This window comes from Malaclemys terrapin, chromosome 6, assembly GCF_027887155.1.
Source record: "Malaclemys terrapin pileata isolate rMalTer1 chromosome 6, rMalTer1.hap1, whole genome shotgun sequence".
NCBI classification, from domain to species: domain Eukaryota; kingdom Metazoa; phylum Chordata; order Testudines; family Emydidae; genus Malaclemys; species Malaclemys terrapin.
The window spans coordinates 855,512-876,481 of NC_071510.1; the positions used below are offsets into that span (position 1 = coordinate 855,512).

Genomic DNA, 20,970 nt, shown 5'->3' on the forward strand with positions numbered 1-20,970 from the left:
CTTCATCAATCTGCAATTTAAAAAATAATGCAGGAAATCCGAGAAAGGGAAAAATCCAGTTCCCTCTTTCCCACCAGGTACAGATAAAGCCAAATTTCAGAAGCATATTGACTATAAGTAGGACTGTACGGAGATGAAGCTTTCCCGAAAACAGACAAGACTAAGTATGCATGGTCCTGTGACCTCACCTTCATTGGCAAGGCGTGGGGCATAAATGGGCTCAGGCACAGAATAAGCCACGCTGGTTTTGGGAAGTGTTTAGGAAAAAGAATTGCTAAGTTACAGAAACTTTTGAATGTAATTAATTTAATCAAAGTTTGATAGCAAAATGCAACTTCCCTTTTGCCACTCTCCCACCTTCACCCCACTTGCCTTTTGTGATAAATGAAGTATATGTGTGTGGGGGTAGCTCCCTTTGATGGACACCCAGCCAGCCAGTTAGCTGTAAAATCCCTCTTGGTAGCTGTTCTCTACTTGCTTTACCTGTAAAGGGTTAAAAAGTCCCCCAGGTAAAGAAAAGAAAAAAAAAGTGGGCACTTGACCAAAAGAGCCAATGGGAAGGTAGAACTTTTAAAACTGGGAAAGAAACTTTCCCTTTGTCTGTTGCCCTCTCTGGGCTGAAGAGACAGGCAGCAGGAATGCTGTGTCAAGTTTGAACCAGATATAAAAACCATCGGATTACATCTAGAACCACTTTTAACAACCCAAATATGTAAGTAAATTAGGAATGTTTAGGAAGATGCGATTAGGTTTATTTCTGTTTATTTTTTAAGGCTCGTGAACTCCTCTGTGCGAACCCCGGATGCTTTTGTTTGCTTGTAACCTTTAAGCTGAACCCCCAAGAAGCTATTTTGGGTGCTTAATTTTTGGAATTGCTCTTTTAAAATCTACCATCTAGTTCCAGATGTATTTTCTTCCTTTTTGTTTTTAAGAAAATTTACCTTTAAGAACAGGATTGGATTTTTGATGTCCTAAGAGGTTTGTGCATGTTGTTTGATTAGCTGGTAGCAACAGCTAATTTCCTTTGTTTTCTTTCTCAGTTCTTTCCCGGAGGGGGGGTGAAAGGGTTTGAGGGTACCCCACAGGGAACCTATTCCTATTCCCAAGTGCTCCTTCCTGGGTCCAAAGGGGTTTTTTGCATTTGGGTGGTGGCAGAGTTTACTAAGCCAAGGTCAGAGAAAAGCTGTAACCTTGGGAGTTTAATAAAAGCCTGGAGTGGCAAGTATTAATTTTTAAAATCCTTGCGGGCCCCCACCTTCTGCACTCGAAGTGACAGAATGGGGATTCAGCCTTGATACCTTTATTGTAATATTATACCTGCGAAGATCTTCGCTACAGAAGACAGTGAGCTGGGACTCATTTCTTCTAATCCCAACTCTTCGCTACACTACAGGGATGGGAACTTACTGTATGTCTACACTGCAATTAAAAATCCACAGCTGGCCCCTGGCAGTTGACTTGAACTTGCAGGGCTTGGGCTAAGGGACTGTTGCAGTGTAAACATGCAGGCTGGGGTTACAGCCTTAGCCAAAACATCTACACCATAATTAAACAGTCCCTTAGCACGAGCCCTGCAAGCCCGAGTCAGCTGGCATGGGCCAGCCACGGGTTTTTAATTGCAATGTAGACATACCCTTAAATTACAGCCCCAACAGCCAGATGACCACTCATCAAACCCCCTTGATTTAAGCCATGGGTTTTGTCACAAATCACCCATTTTGTCTAAAAGATCCTTCTGTGATTGAAGAGTACTGTTTTCTCTGCAATCCCACACAAAGATTTACTCTCAATCATTTTTATTTTACTTGATACAAAATATTAACATTACAAAAGGTGCATTTTATGTAAAATCAATCAAGGGCTATTACATTTTCTCATATGTTAATTCATGGCCACATATAGTACATGTCTTTTTGTATGTATCTTCTTGAATGTTTTCTTCAGGTCCGTACTCATGCTGGTGGGAACTTGTTCCTCTTTTCCACACACTGCTCCTAACAGCTCGACGGAGCTCTGATGAAAAATGTAAACCAAGTCTATGGTAAGTAAATGGTAGTTATTTAAAAAAAAGAGTCAGCACTAAAGATAAACACCTTTGGGAAGAGAACAAACAAAAGGGAAGGGATAGCTCAGCAGTTTGAGCATTGGCCTGCTAAACCCAGGATTGTGAGTTCAATCCTTGAGGGGGCTATTTAGGGAACTGGGGCAAAAATCTGTCTGGGGATTGGTCCTGCTTTGAGCAGGGGGTTGGACTAGATGACCTCCTGATACTCCCTTCCAACCCTGATATTCCACAACAGATTAAGGGACAAGAAACTCAGTAATTAGGGAGACTCACATTACTTATGTATTCTGAGAGAATGTCTGTTGTTTCTGAAACATATCTAGAGCCAAATTCTGATTGCCTTATTCATGCAAGTATTGCCATTCAAGCCACACGGACTACTTGTATGAAGAGACCACAATAGCTCTGAAAGAGCATTCGGGTTAGTTATTCTTCCAAGTTTATTATTGAGGCTGTGTGGTATTTTTTTTGTAATAAAATAGGTGAGGCTATGTGAAACTAAACATAGGAGTCCTCAAAGCTGCCAGGTGCCCAGGGTTTAATTTTGACTTTTTTGATTTACAAAACCAAGATGTGATCTCATATGCCAGACTTGGTTGTGAGTATTTAAGGCCCCATTACCTACCTATAAAGTTTATTCCTGGAATTACTTAATTTGGTAAATTGGAGTTAAAAGGAGTAATTTTGTAAAATTCTTCATCACTCCTCAGTCCTGACCTATAATACCTCTTATCCACCTCAGGACCTCTGCATAAAGCCTCAAAATTAGAGATACTGTAAAGGAAACCCAAACATGCCAGGATAGCCTTTTTCTTATTATACTGCTATTAAGAAGCCTACATCACTATCGTCTCATTAAAATATATTTTCAAACTGGATCTCTGTTATTAACATCTTTCCCCTCGATATTAAACTGCAAGGTATTCAATGTATTTATCTAGAATGACAATGCAGCCGAGTAAAAACTGCAGAGCTGAATGTTCTAAATATAGGGAAGGAAAGGCATGTTGTACCTTACAGATTAAGTTCAGCTTTCATATACAATCAATTCCCACTGATATTGCTGCATGCATATAAGTAATGGCAAAAATAGGCTCCTGGAGACAAAATACATGTTCTCATTCAAACAAAGTGAGGAAAAAGTTATTTGGATAGGCAGCTTTATGATATATTGTGGGTGTACATCAGGGAACATAAACAAGACAACAGTGGTACCAAACTATCAAAGTTGTGTCCACATTTCTAATGGTTATGAAAATTTTCATCTGGCCATATTATTAAAGTGTCAGTTTCCCACTACATCACTAGACGTGGAAATAAATATGAATACAGACAGACACTACTCTAGCTGAAGCTGTAGTAAAAAATTATTTACACTAATTCTCCATGTCCAGAAGCAAATAATTACTACCTGGTTTTATTTGATAGCCTATAAAAAATAAACCTTAAAAAAAAAAAAAAAAAAAAAAACTTAGTTTAAATTCTAACCATTTACCTTTAACTTTTTTATCAAACTTTTTCTGTTTCATCTTTTCTCTATTATCTTGGCGGGTTTCTCTTGCTTCTTGCAACGCTTCTTCACTACCCCAAACTTCAAGCGAACGTTTTATTACCTACGGGATAGACCACAAGTGTATTCCTTTTTACCCTGAAATGATAAAGATAAGCTGCTCTAGTTTAGAATAGAACTCTCCTTTACACAATTTTATTGTGTTGCTATATCCCACCAACAATCCCTCTTCCATCACCTGGCTAGCTCTCTCTTTGCCTGTGACCCTTGTGACGGCAGTGTGTGGAGTGCACACCCTGAAAGAGCTGAATTAGGCCAAGTGGGCCCAATCATCCAATTAAGCTGCACAGAGGGGAGACTTAGGCTATGTAGAGCAGGGGTGGGCAAACTACGTCCCGTGGGCTGGATTCGGCCCGCCAGCCTTTTTAAGCCGGCCCTTGAGCTCCCGCTGGGGAGCGGCATCTGGGGCTTGCCCTGTTCTAGCGCTCCAGCCAGGGAGCAGGGTCGGGGGCCGCTCCACGTGGCTCCCGGAAGCTGCGGTATGGCCCCCCTCCAGCTCTTACGCGCTCCAATGGCCCCGCTCCAATGGGAGCTGCAGGGGCGGAGCCTGCCTGGCCATGCCTCAGCGTAGGAGCTGGAGAAGGGATGTGCCGCTGCTTCTGGGAGCCATTGTGGTAAGCGCCACCCCGAGCCTCTCCTCATGCCCCAACCCTGATCCCCCTCCTGCCCTCTGAACCCCTTGGTCCCAGCCCAGAGCAGCCTCCTACATCCCAATCTCCTTATTCCCAGCCCCACCCTAGAGCCCACACCCCCAACCAGAGCCCTCACCCCCTCACCTCGCCCCAGCTCAGAGCCGTCTTCTGCACCCTGAACTCCTCATTTCTGGCCCCACCTCTGAGCCTGCACCCCCCAACCAGAGCCCTCATCCCTTCCCGCACCCCAACCCCAATTTTGTGAGCATTCATGGCCTGCCATACAATTTCTATTCCCAGATGTGGCCCTCGGGCCAGAAAGTCTGTCCACCCCTGATGTAGAGGGTGCTAATTAGAAGGAAGCTCACCTATAAAGCCAGGAGACTGGCAACAGGGAGGAACCCTGCAGTCGCTCTCCCTGACGTAAGGGAGAAGGAAGGGGGAACAGGAATCTGTGAGGAAGGGTTTATCGAGTAGGCCTGAGAGAGATGGGTCTGACTAGAAGGCTGGGGGGAAAAAAGAGTTTAAAGAAACATAGTAGGAAGTAGTTTAGGGAAGAGAGCAGTAGGCTTGGTGACGACCCAGACCTTAACTGCTTGCTATAGGGCCCTGGAATGAAACTCAGAATAGAGGGTGGGCCTGGGTTCCCATACCATCCACTGCAGATTGGTATTGCTAAAAGCAGTGAAGGGGAAGACTGCCTGAATCACTGTGGGAGTGACATAGTCAGGGAAGCATGCATGAGGGCTGCCTGATGCTGATTGTACAGAGAGATTTTTGAAAAACTCCTGTGGAAGGGGAAAACACAGTGTGACCTGACTGGAGGGCTGAGTCATGAAGCAGCTGTACTGTGACTCCATGAGCGGGAGGAGAGCAACAATAGTGGAAGACTGGAAAGGGGGCGCTGAACCTGGTGGAGCTAATCCCAGAATTGCCAGAAAGGGGTGCCACCCAGCTGTGAGTAGAGCACCCTGTGACACTCCCACACATTAATAAAGCTTCCTTATAAAACAAAAGAGAGGTTACTTTGTTTGAAATGGATTTTCATGCATGGAAAACTAGTATTACCTACTAATTAAGGGCCTAATCCAACTCTAATTGATTTCTCACACATCCACATTTAAGAATATTAAGGCATGAATTATATTTCTAAGGGAATCAAAATATTGATTCAACATATTTCAAGACAGTTGTTTTCTTCTAAGATGTACATGTCTTTAAGCAACTTGATATTTTTCAAATGGGTTGCAAATGTTTTTACTCAAAGAACAGATCCATACAGATTCTGTGTCAGTAAAGAAAAGTTATTTTTTCCTCTGCAACATACTAGTTCAGTCAACAACTTATCACTAAACAGCTTCCTTACTGAATAGGAGAAACTCAACCTTTCCCATTTATTTCAGGGACAATTGAAATTCTATCGCATGCACTGTACAACGTATTTAGTTTTGTTAAATGGTAAAGATTCTGAGTTCAGTACAACAAGGATTAACTTATGGATGGTAGTGATAATGTCATGAAAATGCAAAAAAGGACCATATATTTTGAAAAATTTACAAACATTTTCATACCTGTAATTTTAAGTAAAGCTTCATGTCACCCCACTGTGAATTATGAGGGTTTTTCTTCAAAATAAATTTGAGCACCGGTTCTCTCTTATCTAAGTCACAGTCTTTAAGAAGGTACTCTTGCTTTGCCTCAGTCCTTGTTATAAGCTTATGCTTACCTTCAACATCTCTGAAACAGATTTTTTTTTTAAAGAGACAGGTGAAAAGCATTATGTAACAGGCTAATATTAAAGTTCATTATGTACTGTACAATGCACCTTACATCCCTACTGTAATGTGAGCCTTGATCTTGCAAACTTAGTCATGCGAGTAGTCCTCCTGAACTCCAATATCAACACACTAATTTAAAAACCCCTCTGTTTTGTTTGTTTTGGGTTTTTTTGGGGGAGTGGGGGGGAAAAGGAGAATGGGCTCCTACCGGAATCACCTCAAAGGTTCTACCTGAGTTTGTCTCCTACCACAGGTTTTTCCTACAAGAGGGGATAATTGGATACTATATTTTCAAATCTTCATTGTTTCAAATACAAATTATACAGCCAAAGCAGTTTTCAAATGCAAGACATTTGGCATGCACAAGGAATAATAAAATAAAGCAAAAGGTTTAATAAAAAAGTGTTTATTTTTTATTGGATAAGTAATGAGACAATTGAACATTCTGGTTACACAATGTACTAGTGAGCATCTGAAAAATTTATTTCACCTGTCTTGATCCAAAGTATCACCTGAATCTTTTTATCATATGCCCAAATGATTACATAAATTAAATTCTTATCAGGGAGATAATTTTAATATATTCCCCAATTTGCTACAAATATATAGATATATTGAAATTTTAAAAATTGCCATATGTCAGTGGGAAAAAACACTGGATTCAGTCAGATTCAATCAGGTGATGTCTACAAGATCCAATAAATAAACACATCAAAAACTATTTATTCAATATTCAGTTTTCAACATTTAAAAGACATACTTAGGGCTAACTCAGTTGACCATCCCCATCACAGATCTACTCCAACTTACAGAAGCTATAAAAAGTCTTGTTTAATTTGACTATTTAAATAGCTGAACACTTTTTCTACCACAGTGGTTTTTTAAAAATAGATCTTTGCATGGCTGATCTGTTATTTACTAATTTCACTGCTTTGAACATCTGTAATAATCTTGATGGGATAATAATCTCCATTACCATATTTAAACAATGCAATATGAATGCTGTAAAGTAAAGAGACTATACATTTCTAACATACTATGTATTTTTTTCACATCATGCACTAAGAGGCATGTGTGAAAGATGTGGTTCTTTTGCACTTCCACTGTGAAAAACACAAACTTATTCAATTCCATTCATAGAATTTTCCAACTGACAATATCTTATTCAATAACATTCCTCTGATAGCCCTTTAATGTAAATGTGTTTTTACAACAGAACTGTATAAATCATTAAAATCAAATTTTTATTCTAGTAAAATAATAGTTAAGTTAATTTAATAATTTACCAAACAGTTTTTGCCCATTATTTACAATACCTGCAATTATCGCATGTTGCCCAATCAAAGTGCTGCATGAGATACGAGTCCATGAATTGTTTGCCACATTCTTCACAAATAAGGTAATCAAATTCTAGTACAGGTCCTAATAGAAGGGAACAAATAATTTGAGTTAGGTAAAGTATTTGGGGTTGATCTTACTAGAGCTTAACATTAATTTACAATGTTGCTTTTATATCGTATATTTAATATGCACTATTCATGTTTTCCCTTCTGAAGAGTTTTCTAAAATTCTGTAGAACAAACTAAGGCTATGATCTTGCAATTGGATCCTTGCAGATGGACCTCTGTCTGTCTGGAGTCCCACTGAAGCCATTTGATCTTTCAAAATAAGTAACAGATCCCAAGAATAAAAGTTCTAAAAAAGAGTTCTCCGATTTCAACATTCGAAGTGTATGCATGTGTGCACGTGCACACTCACAGCTTGCAAGAAGGGGTTCTGGTTTAGATTGTTACAGATAGGTCAGATATGGGAAGTGTTCCCTTAACATGGCACCAGGTTAGAGTGGGAGAACATAAAGTTAACCATACAGTACTTTCAATACATGTCTATTTGCTTCAGGCCAAATGAGGAGCTTTATATTTTAGATTTTTTTATTTTTTTTTAAACCCTAGAAGTGTTGACATTCAAGTATCAGACAATTCTAATTATAGACTCAGATCTATAGCAGACCTAACCTGGCAAAAATTAAATGTTATCCCAATTTGCATTTTATACTGGAAAGTGTAGGTGCTCAGCATGTCTCAAAATCAAGTTCTAGCATTAGGCTGTGTAATTATTAAACCATACTCCCACTAATTAGTAACAGTATAAAGCTATTTTTATTAGGACAATAATAGAGTGAAGTTACCAGTGGTTGAACAACAATGGCGGAAGTGTAGATGCCCATATCCCAACTATTGAAATTTTAAATATTGGAGCATCTGGGGCAGCACGACTGACAGCTGAGATTCAGTGGCAAAGCCCTGTAGGTTATTACTTGCCCTGCAGCTGATTCAGAATGGAATGAAGCAAGAAGATAACAAAGGAAGAAGCTGGTTTTGCTGGAGGTTTTTATTCATTAATTTAGATGTGGGAAGGGAGAAAATGCAGGTAGGGCTGAAAAGAACATGCATGGGATCCTCCCCAGAAAAGTGTGGGGAAATGATGCAATCTGGAAGCATTTTAACAGCCAAGAAAATAGCACCCATCCCACCCTTCTTCACTTTTGTCATTTAGTTTCATTCCCCGCCTGATAGCCTACCTTCTATCAGGGGACTTGGTCCTTCCCTATTGCTCCTGCCACTTCCTCATGCCTGAATCCATCATTCTTGAGACAGCACCCTTTCTGTGACTGACAAGAAGTGCTGTTAACTATGTAATGGGACACAATGCTGACTTCACTCCTAAGCAAGTACTCCCACAAGTATCAACTGCCAGAATGGTACTACTGGACACCATGGATCAGATCGTCAGCTGTAATAAATTGGTACAGCCCCATTGTTGACTAATATATGCTGGTTAGTATATAAATATTATTGAGATTATGTATTATCTGCACCATATATATATATATTAATATGCAAGACACACCAATAACATTAAGCACAAACATTATAACAGTGATATTACCTAAACTGGCCTATACCATAATCCTCTTCACTTATGTAAGTATCCCATAACACCTTGCATTAGCTGAAGTAAGCCTTGGCTTCAGTAAATAGGAAAACTGTTAGTATCTGGAATACAATTATTTCATCATAGCAGCAGGAAAGGAGTTACCCACACTAAAACCTAAGAGGTGTCTTTATGGTCCTTAGTACCTGGAATGCATATGGTCAGAACAAAAGATAAAAGGCTACACCATGGTACCAGAAACAAACAAGGTAGAAAGCCAATTAATTAAATCCAGTTTCAAATACTGTACATGGTACCTTTTGTGATGTCATTCCATATTCTTTATGAAAATATGCTTATGATGTGACTATGACATAACAGATATACTTTATGCAAGATGGCTCATGTGAGATATCATTGGAAAGGTTATGATTTACTGAATGTGATTATCCTATTTGTATGCATTAGTTTGTACAGAGTCAGGTGGTCTTGTTACCTGATGCTAAAACACTACCAGGGACTTCTTGTAACTTTCCACTGTAAGGGAAGGGGGGTCAAACTAGGAAACAAAGGACTCCCGCTTTATGCAAATCCTATTTAAGGGTGGGGAGTGAGGTAACTGAGGTAGTCAGTTCTCCCCCGCTACCCAACCCGAGATGACTGCTGCAAACAACTAAAACTGAACTGGGGGAAAGAACTGGGCCCAGGCTGGAAGGGTGTCTGGCCTGTGAAGAATATTATTAGAACCACATTTAGGGTGAGAACTTACATGTAATCAGTTTCTTTAGGGTATGAAGCTTAGTTTGTGTGCTCTGTTATATTTTCTTAGTAATCTGCCTTGTTCTGTCTGCTACCACCTTAACTATTTAAAATATACCTGTTATAGTTAATACATTTATTTCTGGTTTATAATATAACCCAGTTTATGTGATTGCTATCCGGGGGGAGGGGAGGGAGGGGAAGGGAATTGTGCATACCCTCTTCCACATTGAGGGAAGAGGTGAATAGAATATATATATATATGTACTCCAAGGGAGGGGGACATCTGAGTGCTGGCGCAAGTCCCTTAAACTGAGTCTGGGTGTGGCCCTGCCTGTGTGTCTGTTAGAGGAGGTTTTAAGAGCCTGGCTCAGCAAGACAGGGTAAAGGGGGCCCCATGGTGGCAGAACAGGTAGACTCAGTGGTATCTCAGCACATCAGGTGACTTCCCAAGGGGTCCAACCCGTCACACCTTTTACTGATCAACAATTTAGTGTATAAAAGGATTGCTTTAGAGGTGTAACTTTGGGGAGCACACCATAACATTGCTGCACAAGTCTGTTCTTTGGAGACTGGCATCATATAGAACCTTTTTCCTGTACTGTATTAATTAAGCCTGTCTGACGGTTATTTGTTCTCAAATATATTTCTTAACAAAATAACAAACCAAAGTGTGGTCAAGCAATTAACTGTACAGTTTATCAATGCCATTGAAATCAATGGAGATGTTGATTTGCACCAGTTCAGGATCTGGTCCAGTGTGTTCAAACCTTTTATATAGCAGGGGACTGTTGCATCAGCATTTGTTACTAGAGAATGAGGAATCAGAATATACTAGGTAAAAATTGTAAGCACCCAGAAGAGTGTAGACTGTACGGATTCTGTTACTTAGATCCTCACCTTCCCCCATCAGACATTTATTTATCTTAAATTAAGTGTCTGTCTGGTTAATTATTGAAAAATACATGACCCTTTTCACTACCAACCAGTAGCTTTCCATACATAAGGACGTATAATAAGCCACATTTTTCACAGAAATGTATTTCAGGTTTCTCTGAAGCCATTGCTGACTTTTCATAATTCCTGTTCAGCTAGCGTGCCACAAAATGGAGCAGCTTATTCATTTTAATAGTGTGTTCATATTAACTATAAATGACCAGTATAGCCATTTTCTGCAAAATTAATCATGTTACCTGGCTGATGGACAATTTTCTCAACCTTGTGTTCCTCCTCTTCCTCCTCTTCCAAAAAGAATCCTCCCCCTGTGTCAATTATCTTTGGAGGTGCTTTAACTTTAGCACTTCCTGAAAAGACAAACAAGAGAAGTCAACATATTTAAAGGCTAAAAGAATTGCATGCATCAATGTAAATGCAAAATTATTTGCAAAACTAATTTACAAAATGTGGCCTTCACATCCAACATTCATGAGCTAGCATGGAGATCTTTCTGCTTTCAAAATACACTGTCAGTACTACTCCTAGATCTAGGAGACCAGGACATGCAGGGTACGTGGAGAATCATTCAACTCCAAGGGTAGATTTCTAACAGCTGAAGGGAATTCATTTGTTGTACAAAGGAAAATACACATGTATAGGTTGCACTATATCTGTTACTGCAGAGCAAGGAAAGCAACAAAAGAACCAAACTTGGTGGAAGACTGTTCTTGAAAGCTATACCTAAGGCTAAGATTATGGCACGAAGGTCACAATTTCTGTGACTTCCAGAGATCTGTGACATTTTCCGCTTCAGCCCTCCCCCGCAGCTCCCAGCCACCGGGGTCGGCGAAGGAACCCCGGAGCTCCAAGCCATCAAACCTGCAGCTCTGAGCCACCACAGGTGGCAGGGGTTCCTTGCAGCTTAGCCACCATGGACAGCAGTTGCTGGCAGGGTGGATTTGATTTAAATCACTAGTCAGGAAGACTCAATTTAATCATGGATTTCTACATAAAAGTGCATTCTTGTTGGTTGTTATAACCTTAATACATATTCTTCGCTACTCAGAGATAGATGTAGATTTCATTTTTAGAAGGTACACACTATACATTTTTGAAGTGATTTATTTTGAAAACTTTTCAGATTAGTTTTACAGCTATATCAGGAAATGAATGATCGTTTGGTTATTTCATTTTCCAAAGGTAATTGAAACAGATATTTATGAAGTCATTGGGAGGTGAATTATCTCCAGTTCAACAGGTTAATCATTAATATTTGGAGGATTTTCTTGCCATGCTGTATTAGGAGGAGATCACCACCAGACAGACATTTAAATTGTTTTATTTAACTAAAACAACAACGTGATGTATTCTGGATTTTTTTCTTCAAGAGCAAACATATAATATTTAAAAAAAACAAACATGAATTTTTGAATTTAGTTAAACATTCAAGTTTTTTAAAATCAGGATTGCTTTTGTAAAAATTGTTTTTAACTAAAATAGTTAAATGAAATATTTAAAAAAAAAAAAACACAAAAATTAAATCGACTATGTCAGCCAGGTCAACATGAGAAACTTAAAATATTGGCTTCTGCAGCTAACTCAGTCGTCTTCACCTTCATTTTCCTGTTTGTTCATAATCTGGAAAAGAAAAACAAGCTTTCCTACTTTTTCAGGTCCCAAATGATTTCTCAATTTGGAATGAATTAGTCCAAAGAAAGAAAATATTCTTTCTACACCAGCAGAAGAAGCTACTGCTGTTAAAAGTGAGATTATCACTTCAACAGTCTCTGAATCCAAGTGCTTAAGTGAATTCCGACAGTTCACTGGTGTCACTTTCTTTAAAACATCATCAGTAAACATATATTTCTTGAATGGTTCACCCTTAGCTCTGAAGTTTATTATAGTTGGCATTCTGGAGGGATGATTGCTGGATGTCCATGTCATAGCCAACTCCTCTTCTTCAGCAGTTCAGGTTTGACCCTGGTACCGAGCATTGAGAATATTTGCAAGAAAATGAGCTGAAGATAGTGCTTGTCCCATTCGTTTTTTTAATGCTTGTAATTTAACTCTGTCATTGCATATTTCTCTTTTTAAGATCTCACTCTGTTCCTTCCAAATTTCAACAGCATCAGCAATAAAACAGCTATTTCCCTGCATTTTGTTCAAGGCTACAGAAATAGGCTTCAGAGTATTCAGCATGCGTTCAACATTTCTCTTAAGCCCAATGTTGAGAATTTTGGCTGTGACGGTGCCATCTATTTTTTCACAATTTTGTTCACAAACTGTCATCAGATTAGGCCAGTTCTTGATATACAGTCCACTACTGAGTTCCATCGCACATCTTGTGGGAAAGTTAGCTTGGTTCCTCCCACTTTTTTCAGAGCAGCTGCTGCAAAGTGGTTGTTACGGAAGTATTTTGCAATTTCAACAACATTAGCCTTTATTTCTGGAACACTGAAGTCTTTGGCTAGGAGGTGCATCAAATGAGCACCGCAACCGTATGTTATTAGCTTGGGACTCTCTTTGAAATCGTCTTTTTATTATCTTGGATACATATGCAGTATCGTCTGTGACCAAGTTGTGTACTAGACATTTGAATTTTTGTTCACAGTTTGTTATAGCTGTTACTGCTACTTCTTGTAAGTATTCTTGTAAGTGTGTACATTTCCTGATGTATCAATTGTTTCTGTAAGGAAGACATTCCCTTCTTCTGTTGTCACACAAGCACATACAACAGGATCATTGTGGACATTGCTCCACCCATCAAGACTCAGTTAACAATTTCACCCTCTAGACCTTTTGCACACTGCTCAATTTCTCTTTCATACACTTTATCCAGCAATTTGCCTGTGACATCTGCTCTCTTGGGTGGACTGTGTCCTGGTCTTAATGACTGAACCACGTTAATGAAGTGTGGGTTCTCAATCATACAGAAAGGAAAGTTTGTTGCATAAACAAACCGGGTAATTTTTTCATCAATTACATCTTTTTGTAATCTGCTGGTTCTTATCACAAACTTATCTATGGTTGTTTTTGGATGATGGAGATTTTTTTTTCTTCTTGCTACAGGTGATATACTGTGGCTATGTGACATACGTGATGTGACTGAAACACTATCATTGGCAGATAACTCTGGAACTATAGAAAATGATGGTGATATTGAAGGTGGATAGTCTTCAGAATCCTGTATGTTGAGGATGGATTTTCCTAAACAAAATAAGTCAATGCAGTTATTTAATTATTACCACCATACTGCTCATTTAATATTGCTCATTGCATTCACTGAAACTCAGCACTACTTTAAAGGTGACATTATAAAAGGAAGTTCTGCCTATTTCAGCTACTTATTTTTTATCACAACTGCATCTGAAATGATAGTACCATAGAGTAACAACTATATTTTTGCTCAAACATAAGAATTCAAGAATAGTCCAGAAGGAAGACAGGCAGTCCTTAAGAAAGAAATATGAAATAAAAAAAAGTTTACCAACCTGAAGATCCTGCATGTTCAGACATGTTCCTTTCATCATCTTTAACGCAGCTTCCTCCTGAGAAGGAACACTTCTCATGATGGTATTTCATTTGGGCAACCAGGCCTTGTATTTCTTTGTTGCACTGTTTGCATTTTGCACGTATGCCTGTCTTACCCACCAGAGGAACTTCATTCAAATATTCCCAAACTGGGTCTCTTTTACAGCCTGCTACCATTACAGATTTTCCCTTCTAGTGAGAGAATGGTATGAAAGATCTCAATCCTCAAGACTTATGAAATATGCTGCTCAAACAGTTTCACTTTTGTTTCTACTGCCTGGCCCTCCCTTCTCACATTTATCCCCAGACTTCTTTTCCTTGTCCAGATCTATTCCGCCCCCAACAATCTTCTATTCATTGAACTTTTTGAAACTTTGCACTTTTAGAGAGAGGTAAGGGATTGACTCTGTGTACACAAATTTGCAGAGGGACAATACAGTTGAGGTCTGTTATTTCTCACCTCTATATATTATTTATTTATTTATTTAAAAACATTTTTGCTGTTAACAAGCATATTATCTCTGGAGACACAAATCCACAGTTTAAGAACTGCAAAACTAAGCATCTCTGATGGTATCTTTTAGACTGAGCACTGAGTCCAATTGGGTAGATAGAAAGATTAACCTAAATAATCTATACAGAAGCCCCTGGAACCCCATAAAATTGAGTCCCTAATCCATGAACTATTGGAACTCATTTACAAAACTTTTCTTAAACATTACGTGAATATATTGTCTCATTCTAATTCTATAGTATTTATAATCCCTATTCCACGATGAGATATCTTTGAGCTATAATGTATCTTAATTAAAACTATCTTTATATAGGTTTTTTCCTCAAAAAGCATTTCATCAAAAAAATCCGATTTAAATTAAAAAAATCTGATATATTTTTTTTAAAATCATTGATTTTTATCCACCCTGGTTGCTGGACCTCCCTCTTCCCTCCTGCAGCTGGGCTAGGGCTCTCATACCCCATCAGCCCCATTTTGTCACGGTTATTTTTAGTAAAAGTCAGGGACAGGTCAAGAGCTTCTGTGAATTTTTGTTTACTGCCCGTGACCAGTCCCTGACTTTTACTAAAAATAATCGTGACAAAATCTTAACCTTAGCTATACCTAATGCCTGTGACGCATGGGTCCAGAGATTATAAAACGCATGCTTTACCTAAATTAAATGAAACAAACAGAGAGGTGTGTGTTAGAAAGCAGAAATCTAACAAAGCACTTTCGGGAGCCAGAGTGCAAAAGCTTTAGAAAAAGGTGAAGCTGAAAAGTCTTTTGAAAGAAGTCAATTCTACAGCAAAATAAATGCACATTGAACTATGTGATCATATAAGAAGATTTAACATTTGCCAGATGGACTTTTCCTATTTGTCAGCTATATAACAGAAAACCCATGAAGTTCATAAAGCACAAGTTGCCACAACAAATGAATGTTTGGGCTTTTTAAAAAACAAATGAACAAAAAAACCAACAAACTGGACACCTTTGTTCTCCAAAACATTTTAAGTTAGTGTAAATTATGCCTGTAAATTCTTGTTGTATTCTATGATCCAAATAAAAAGATAATGCTACTTTTAAAAATATATATTAAATGACATGGTAAACTCATATTTCTGAAGTATTTTCACAAATGGGAAAAAACAGATTACGAAAGGTTCATAGAATGAGTATGAATAACACTGGTCTATAATTTTTGAGAAGTCGTCTGCTTCAGAGATAAAATGTGCTCTTTATTATATATTTTGATGTGCTGAATTCAAATATGACAATTAAAACAACTGATTGGCTACTGTTTCTAAGATATTTAAGTTTTTACATTGTATGTCTATGTATATTGTATAGATAGTAGAGTTTTAATCATAAATTGTAAACCTAGGTCTTTTCATGTGTTTATGGTTGCTTTACATGATAATATTTCACCTGTCCTGTTTATGTAACACTTTAAAAATCAGCAAAAGGGTTATATAAATAAAATTTATTATGAAACAAAAGGCAAAAAACTATTATGTACATAGTTTAGTCCTATTCAGTGTCTACTCGGCGCTTCTTGGCTTGTCTCTTGTATTCATTAAATGGAGCATCTCTTGTCACTGTCCAGCAATAGTCTGCAAGCATTGATGGGCTCCATTTGCCCTGATAGCGTTTCTCCATTGTTGCAATGTCCTGGTGAAATCGCTCGCTGTGCTCATCGCTCACTGCTCCGCAGTTCGGTGGAAAAAAATCTAGATGAGAGTGCAAAAAAATGTATCTTTAGTGACATGTTGCAACCAAGGCTTTTGTATGCCTTGAGGAGGTTTTCCACCAACGACCTGTAGTTGTCTGCCTTGTTGTTTCTGAGAAAATTTATTGCCACTAACTGGAAGGCTTTCCATGCCGTCTTTTCCTTGCCACGCAGTGCATGGTTAAATGCATCATCTCGAAGAAGTTCACGAATCTGAGGACCAAGAAAGACACCTTCCTTTATCTTAGCTTCACTTAACCTTGGAAATTTTCCACGGAGGTACTTGAAAGCTGCTTGTGTTTTGTCAATGGCCTTGACAAAGTTCTTCATCAGACCCAGCTTGATGTGTAAGGGTGGTAACAAAATCTTCCTTGATTCAACAAAAGGTGGATGCTGAACACTTTTCCTCCCGGGCTCCAATGACTGTCGGAGTGGCCAATCTTTCTTGATGTAGTGGGAATCTCTTGCACAACTATCCCATTCTCAGAGAAAACAGCAGTACTTTGTGTATCCAGTCTGCAGACCAAGCAAGAGAGCAATAACCTTCAAATCGCCACAAAGCTGCCACTGATGTTGGTCATAGTTTATGCACCTCAAAAGTTGTTTCATGTTGTCATAGGTTTCCTTCATATGGACTGCATGACCAACTGGAATTGATGGCAAAACATTGCCATTATGCAGTAAAACAGCTTTAAGACTCGTCTTCGATGAATCAATGAACAGTCTCCACTCATCTGGATTGTGAACGATGTTGAGGGCTGCCATCACACCATCGATGTTGTTGCAGGCTACAAGATCACCTTCCATGAAGAAGAATGGGACAAGATCCTTTTGATGGTCACGGAACATGGAAACCCTAACATCACCTGCCAGGAGATTCCACTGCTGTAGTCTGGAGCCCAACAGCTCTGCCTTACTCTTGGGTAGTTCCAAATCCCTGACAAGGTCATTCAGTTCACCTTGTGTTAGGAGGTGTGGTTCAGAGGAGGAGAATGGGAGAAAATGTGGGTCCTGTGACATTGATGGTTCAGGACCAGAAGTTTCATCCTCTTCCTCGTCTGACTCAAGTGAGAATGATTCTGGTGCATCAGGAACCGGCAGTCCTTCTCCGTGGGGTACTGGGCGTATAGCTGATGGAATGTTTGGATAATGCACAGTCTGCTTTTTCTTCTTTGACACACCTTTCCCAACTGGAGGCACCATGCAGAAGTAACAATTGCTGGTAAGATCTGTTGGCTCTCTCCAAATCACTGGCACTGCAAAAGGCATAGATTTCTTTTTCCTGTTCAACCACTGGCGAAGATTTGTTGCACAAGTGTTGCAGCATATGTGTGGAGCCCACCTCTTGTCCTGATCTCCAATTTTGCAGCCAAAATAAAGGTGATAGGCTTTCTTAACCATAGTGGTTATACTGCGCTTTTGTGATGCAAAAGTCACTTCACCACAAACATAGCAGAAGTTATCTGCACTGTTCACACAAGAACGAGGCATCTCTGCTCACTTTGGCTAAACAGAAATGTGTCCCTTTGCAAAATCAAACACTGACAAATAAGAGAGCACGACACTGTATGATTTCTAGAGCTGATATAGGGCAATTTGTTCAGCAGAATTTGTTCAGCAGAGTGATGTAAGCTTAGTTATGATTGCATCATCCATGGCTTCTAGGAATAACATGATGCAATTCATATCATGTATGACGCAATACCAGCTTCAGATTGCATCATTCATTGTTTTGCCTAAAAAGCAAGTACTGTCCAAACCCAGTCATAGATTTATTCATAGATCCAGTCAAAGATGTATTTTAGTCATTTCTGGTTTAAATTGAGATCCCTTCCCTTTATAACTCACTTATCCTCCGCCATTCCCAAGTCAAGGGTTGTATTAACTGACCCAATAGCATATCTTGAAAACTAGAGCCAATCAACAATTTTAAGCATCATTTTCATTCTCAGTGACACAGAATTAGTAAAGTTTGACTACATTTATTTCAGAAGCATTTTGGCTGTAGAGCAGTGTAATCAGTTTTATCCAGGTTTGGCCATAATAAGATAATCATTTTTATTCATTTTTCTTTGTTTTAATCAATTAAATTCTCAGGCGTAAGCATTACTTTCTTAGAAGCCAATTTGCCCTGCCAACTTTGGCCTTTTCCATTTGTCAACCATTCGTATTTCCCGTCCCATGATTCATTGCTTCTTAGAATAGAAGCCAATATGACTCAGTACTACTAACATCAATATCAGTTGGCTTTAACTTGCAGGTTGTTTTAACATAAGAATTGCCATACTGGGTCAGACCAAAGGTCCATCTAGCCCAGGATCCTGCCGTCCAACAGTGGCCATGGCCGTGGCCAGGGCCAGGTGCCCCAGAGGGAATGAACAAAATAGGGATAAGGGATAGCTCAGTGGTTTGAGGATTGGCCTGCTAAACCCAGAGTTGAGAGTTCAATCCTTAAGAGGGCCATTTAGGGATCTGGGGCAAAAACCTTTCTGGGGATTGGTCCTGTTTTGAGCAGGGGGTTGGACTAGATGACCTGACGTCCCTTCCAACCCAAATATTCTATGAATCACCAAGTGATTCATCAAGTTTTGTTTAACTACACAATGCACTAACTTGTTATTCTGGGCAGGCCTGAGAGCTTCCAGCATGCCATGCACCATTCAGATCAGAGTGGAGACTACCAGGATGGAACAAGGCATGCTGGGACCCAGCTGGTGCCTTTGCAGTGGCTACGGTAACCATTTTAATTTACACAGTACAAGGACCTGCGCTTGGTGACTGTGGTGCACTCCAGGTGACGCTACCGACTGTGGGCCAACACCACAGGCACCAGGACAGTCTGGCCCTCAGTTCACACAGCCTGGAAACAGGCCAAGAAGGGGTCAGAGCAAACCTTTGCTGGGGGCGGCAGGGTAGGGCCGGGCAGCCAACCGGGCCTGTCGCAGCATCAGTGCCCGCTGGCGATTCCGCTCGATCTTTGCCCGCATGGCCGCAGAGAGTGGGGGCGTCTCCCCCGCAGGCCCTGTGCCTTCCATGGCCAGTGACCTACAGTCAGGAAAGGGGAGATGTCAGCGCCTACCAGCAGCCGCCCACAGAGCCCTGGCCCTCCCTGGGGGGCCTCCTCACACAGTGGCCCCAGGACGCTCCTCCTTCAGCCCCCCCTCATGCCCAGCAGCCCCCTCCTCTCCACTCCAGTCCCAACAGCCCCCTCCCCATCACTCCCGTCCCAGCAGCCCCTCCCCATCGCTCCCCGCCCCAGCAGCCCCCTCCCCATCGCTCCCGTCCCAGCAGCTCCCCCCCCATCGCTCCCGTCCCAGCAGCCCCCTCCCCATCGCTCCCGTCCCAGCAGCTCCCCCCCCATCGCTCCCGTCCCAGCAGCCCCCTCCCCATCGCTCCCGTCCCAACAGCTCCCCCCCCATCGCTCCCGTCCCAGCAGCCCCCTCCCCATCGCTCCCGACCCAGCAGCCCCCTCCCCATCGCTCCCGTCCCAGCAGCCCCCTCCCCATCGCTCCCCGCCCCAGCAGCCCCCTCCCCATCGCTCCCCGCCCCAGCAGCCCCCTCCCCATCGCTCCCGACCCAGCAGCCCCCTCCCCATCGCTCCCGACCCAGCAGCCCCCTCCCCATCGCTCCCGCCCCAGCAGCCGCCTCCCCATCGCTCCCGTCCCAGCAGCCCCCCCCATCGCTCCCGCCCCAGCAGCTCCCTCCCCATCGCTCCCGTCCCAGCAGCCCCCTCCCCATCGCTCCCGTCCCAGCAGCCCCCTCCCCATCGCTCCCGCCCCAGCAGCCCCCGCCCATCGCTCCCGTCCCAGCAGCCCCCGCCCATCGCTCCCCGCCCCAGCAGCCCCCGCCCATCGCTCCCCGCCCCAGCAGCCCCCTCCCCATCGCTCCCCGACCCAGCAGCCCCCTCCCCATCGCTCCCCGCCCCAGCAGCCCCCTCCCCATCGCTCCCCGACCCAGCAGCCCCCTCCCCATCGCTCCCGTCCCAGCAGCCCCCTCCCCATCGCTCCCCGACCCAGCAGCCCCCTCCCCATCGCTCCCCGCCCCAGCAGCCCCCTCCCCATCGCTCCCGTCCCAGCAGCCCCCCCCATCGCTCCCGCCCCAGCAGCCCCCTCCCCACTCCCCGGCCGCCCATCCCTCCAGAGTCCCCGCCCCACAACACTCGGCCAGCTCGCGCACATCACCTGGCGGGGGGGGGGGAGGGAGCGCGCACCCCCCAGCCTCAGGCCGCGGCCACCAACAGCACCTTCCCCAAAGCGACGAGCCGCTGCTGCGCATGCGCCAAAAGGCCGGGGGCGGGCAATGCCCGGCGCGCGCAGCGCTAGTGCCGGGCAGCCGAGAGGCGCGCGGCGTCTTCTTCTCTTGGCGGCCTTCGCCTCAGGCGGCGTCAGGCGGCACGGGAGCGGCCTCGCTCCCCCTCCTGCCTGCGGGCTCCCTGCCTCCTCCCCCCCGTCCGGGGAACCCCTCCGGCCCTGCTTCCCTCCCGGACACCACTTGGGGAGACCTGCCTCCAGCCCCACCTTCCGTCTCCCCTCAACCGCGC

At 42.2% G+C, this 20,970-nt stretch overlaps 1 protein-coding gene across 1 annotated transcript; it reads right to left on the reverse strand.

Moving 5' to 3' along the window:
• Nucleotides 1–1,779: 1,779 nt before the first annotated feature.
• XPA (XPA, DNA damage recognition and repair factor) lies at nt 1,780–20,624 on the reverse strand. Its single transcript, XM_054032825.1, has 7 exons — nt 20,607–20,624; nt 19,324–19,475; nt 10,932–11,042; nt 7,362–7,467; nt 5,839–6,004; nt 3,561–3,678; nt 1,780–2,013 (listed from the first exon to the last, which is right to left on the reverse strand). Coding segments are annotated over exons 1-7 (804 nt in total). The 5' UTR covers nt 20,609–20,624; the 3' UTR covers nt 1,780–1,864.
• Between the last annotated feature and the right edge of the window lie 346 nt (nt 20,625–20,970).

Excerpts from the sequence above, each read along its gene's own strand:
- XPA (XM_054032825.1), bottom strand. Across the intron at positions 7,468-10,931 it reads GAAAATTGTCCATCAGCCAG|GACCTGTACTAGAATTTGAT; the intron begins GTAACATGATTA and ends CCCTTCTATTAG. Across the intron at positions 3,679-5,838 it reads AGCTTTACTTAAAATTACAG|GTAATAAAACGTTCGCTTGA; the intron begins GTATGAAAATGT and ends TCTATCCCGTAG.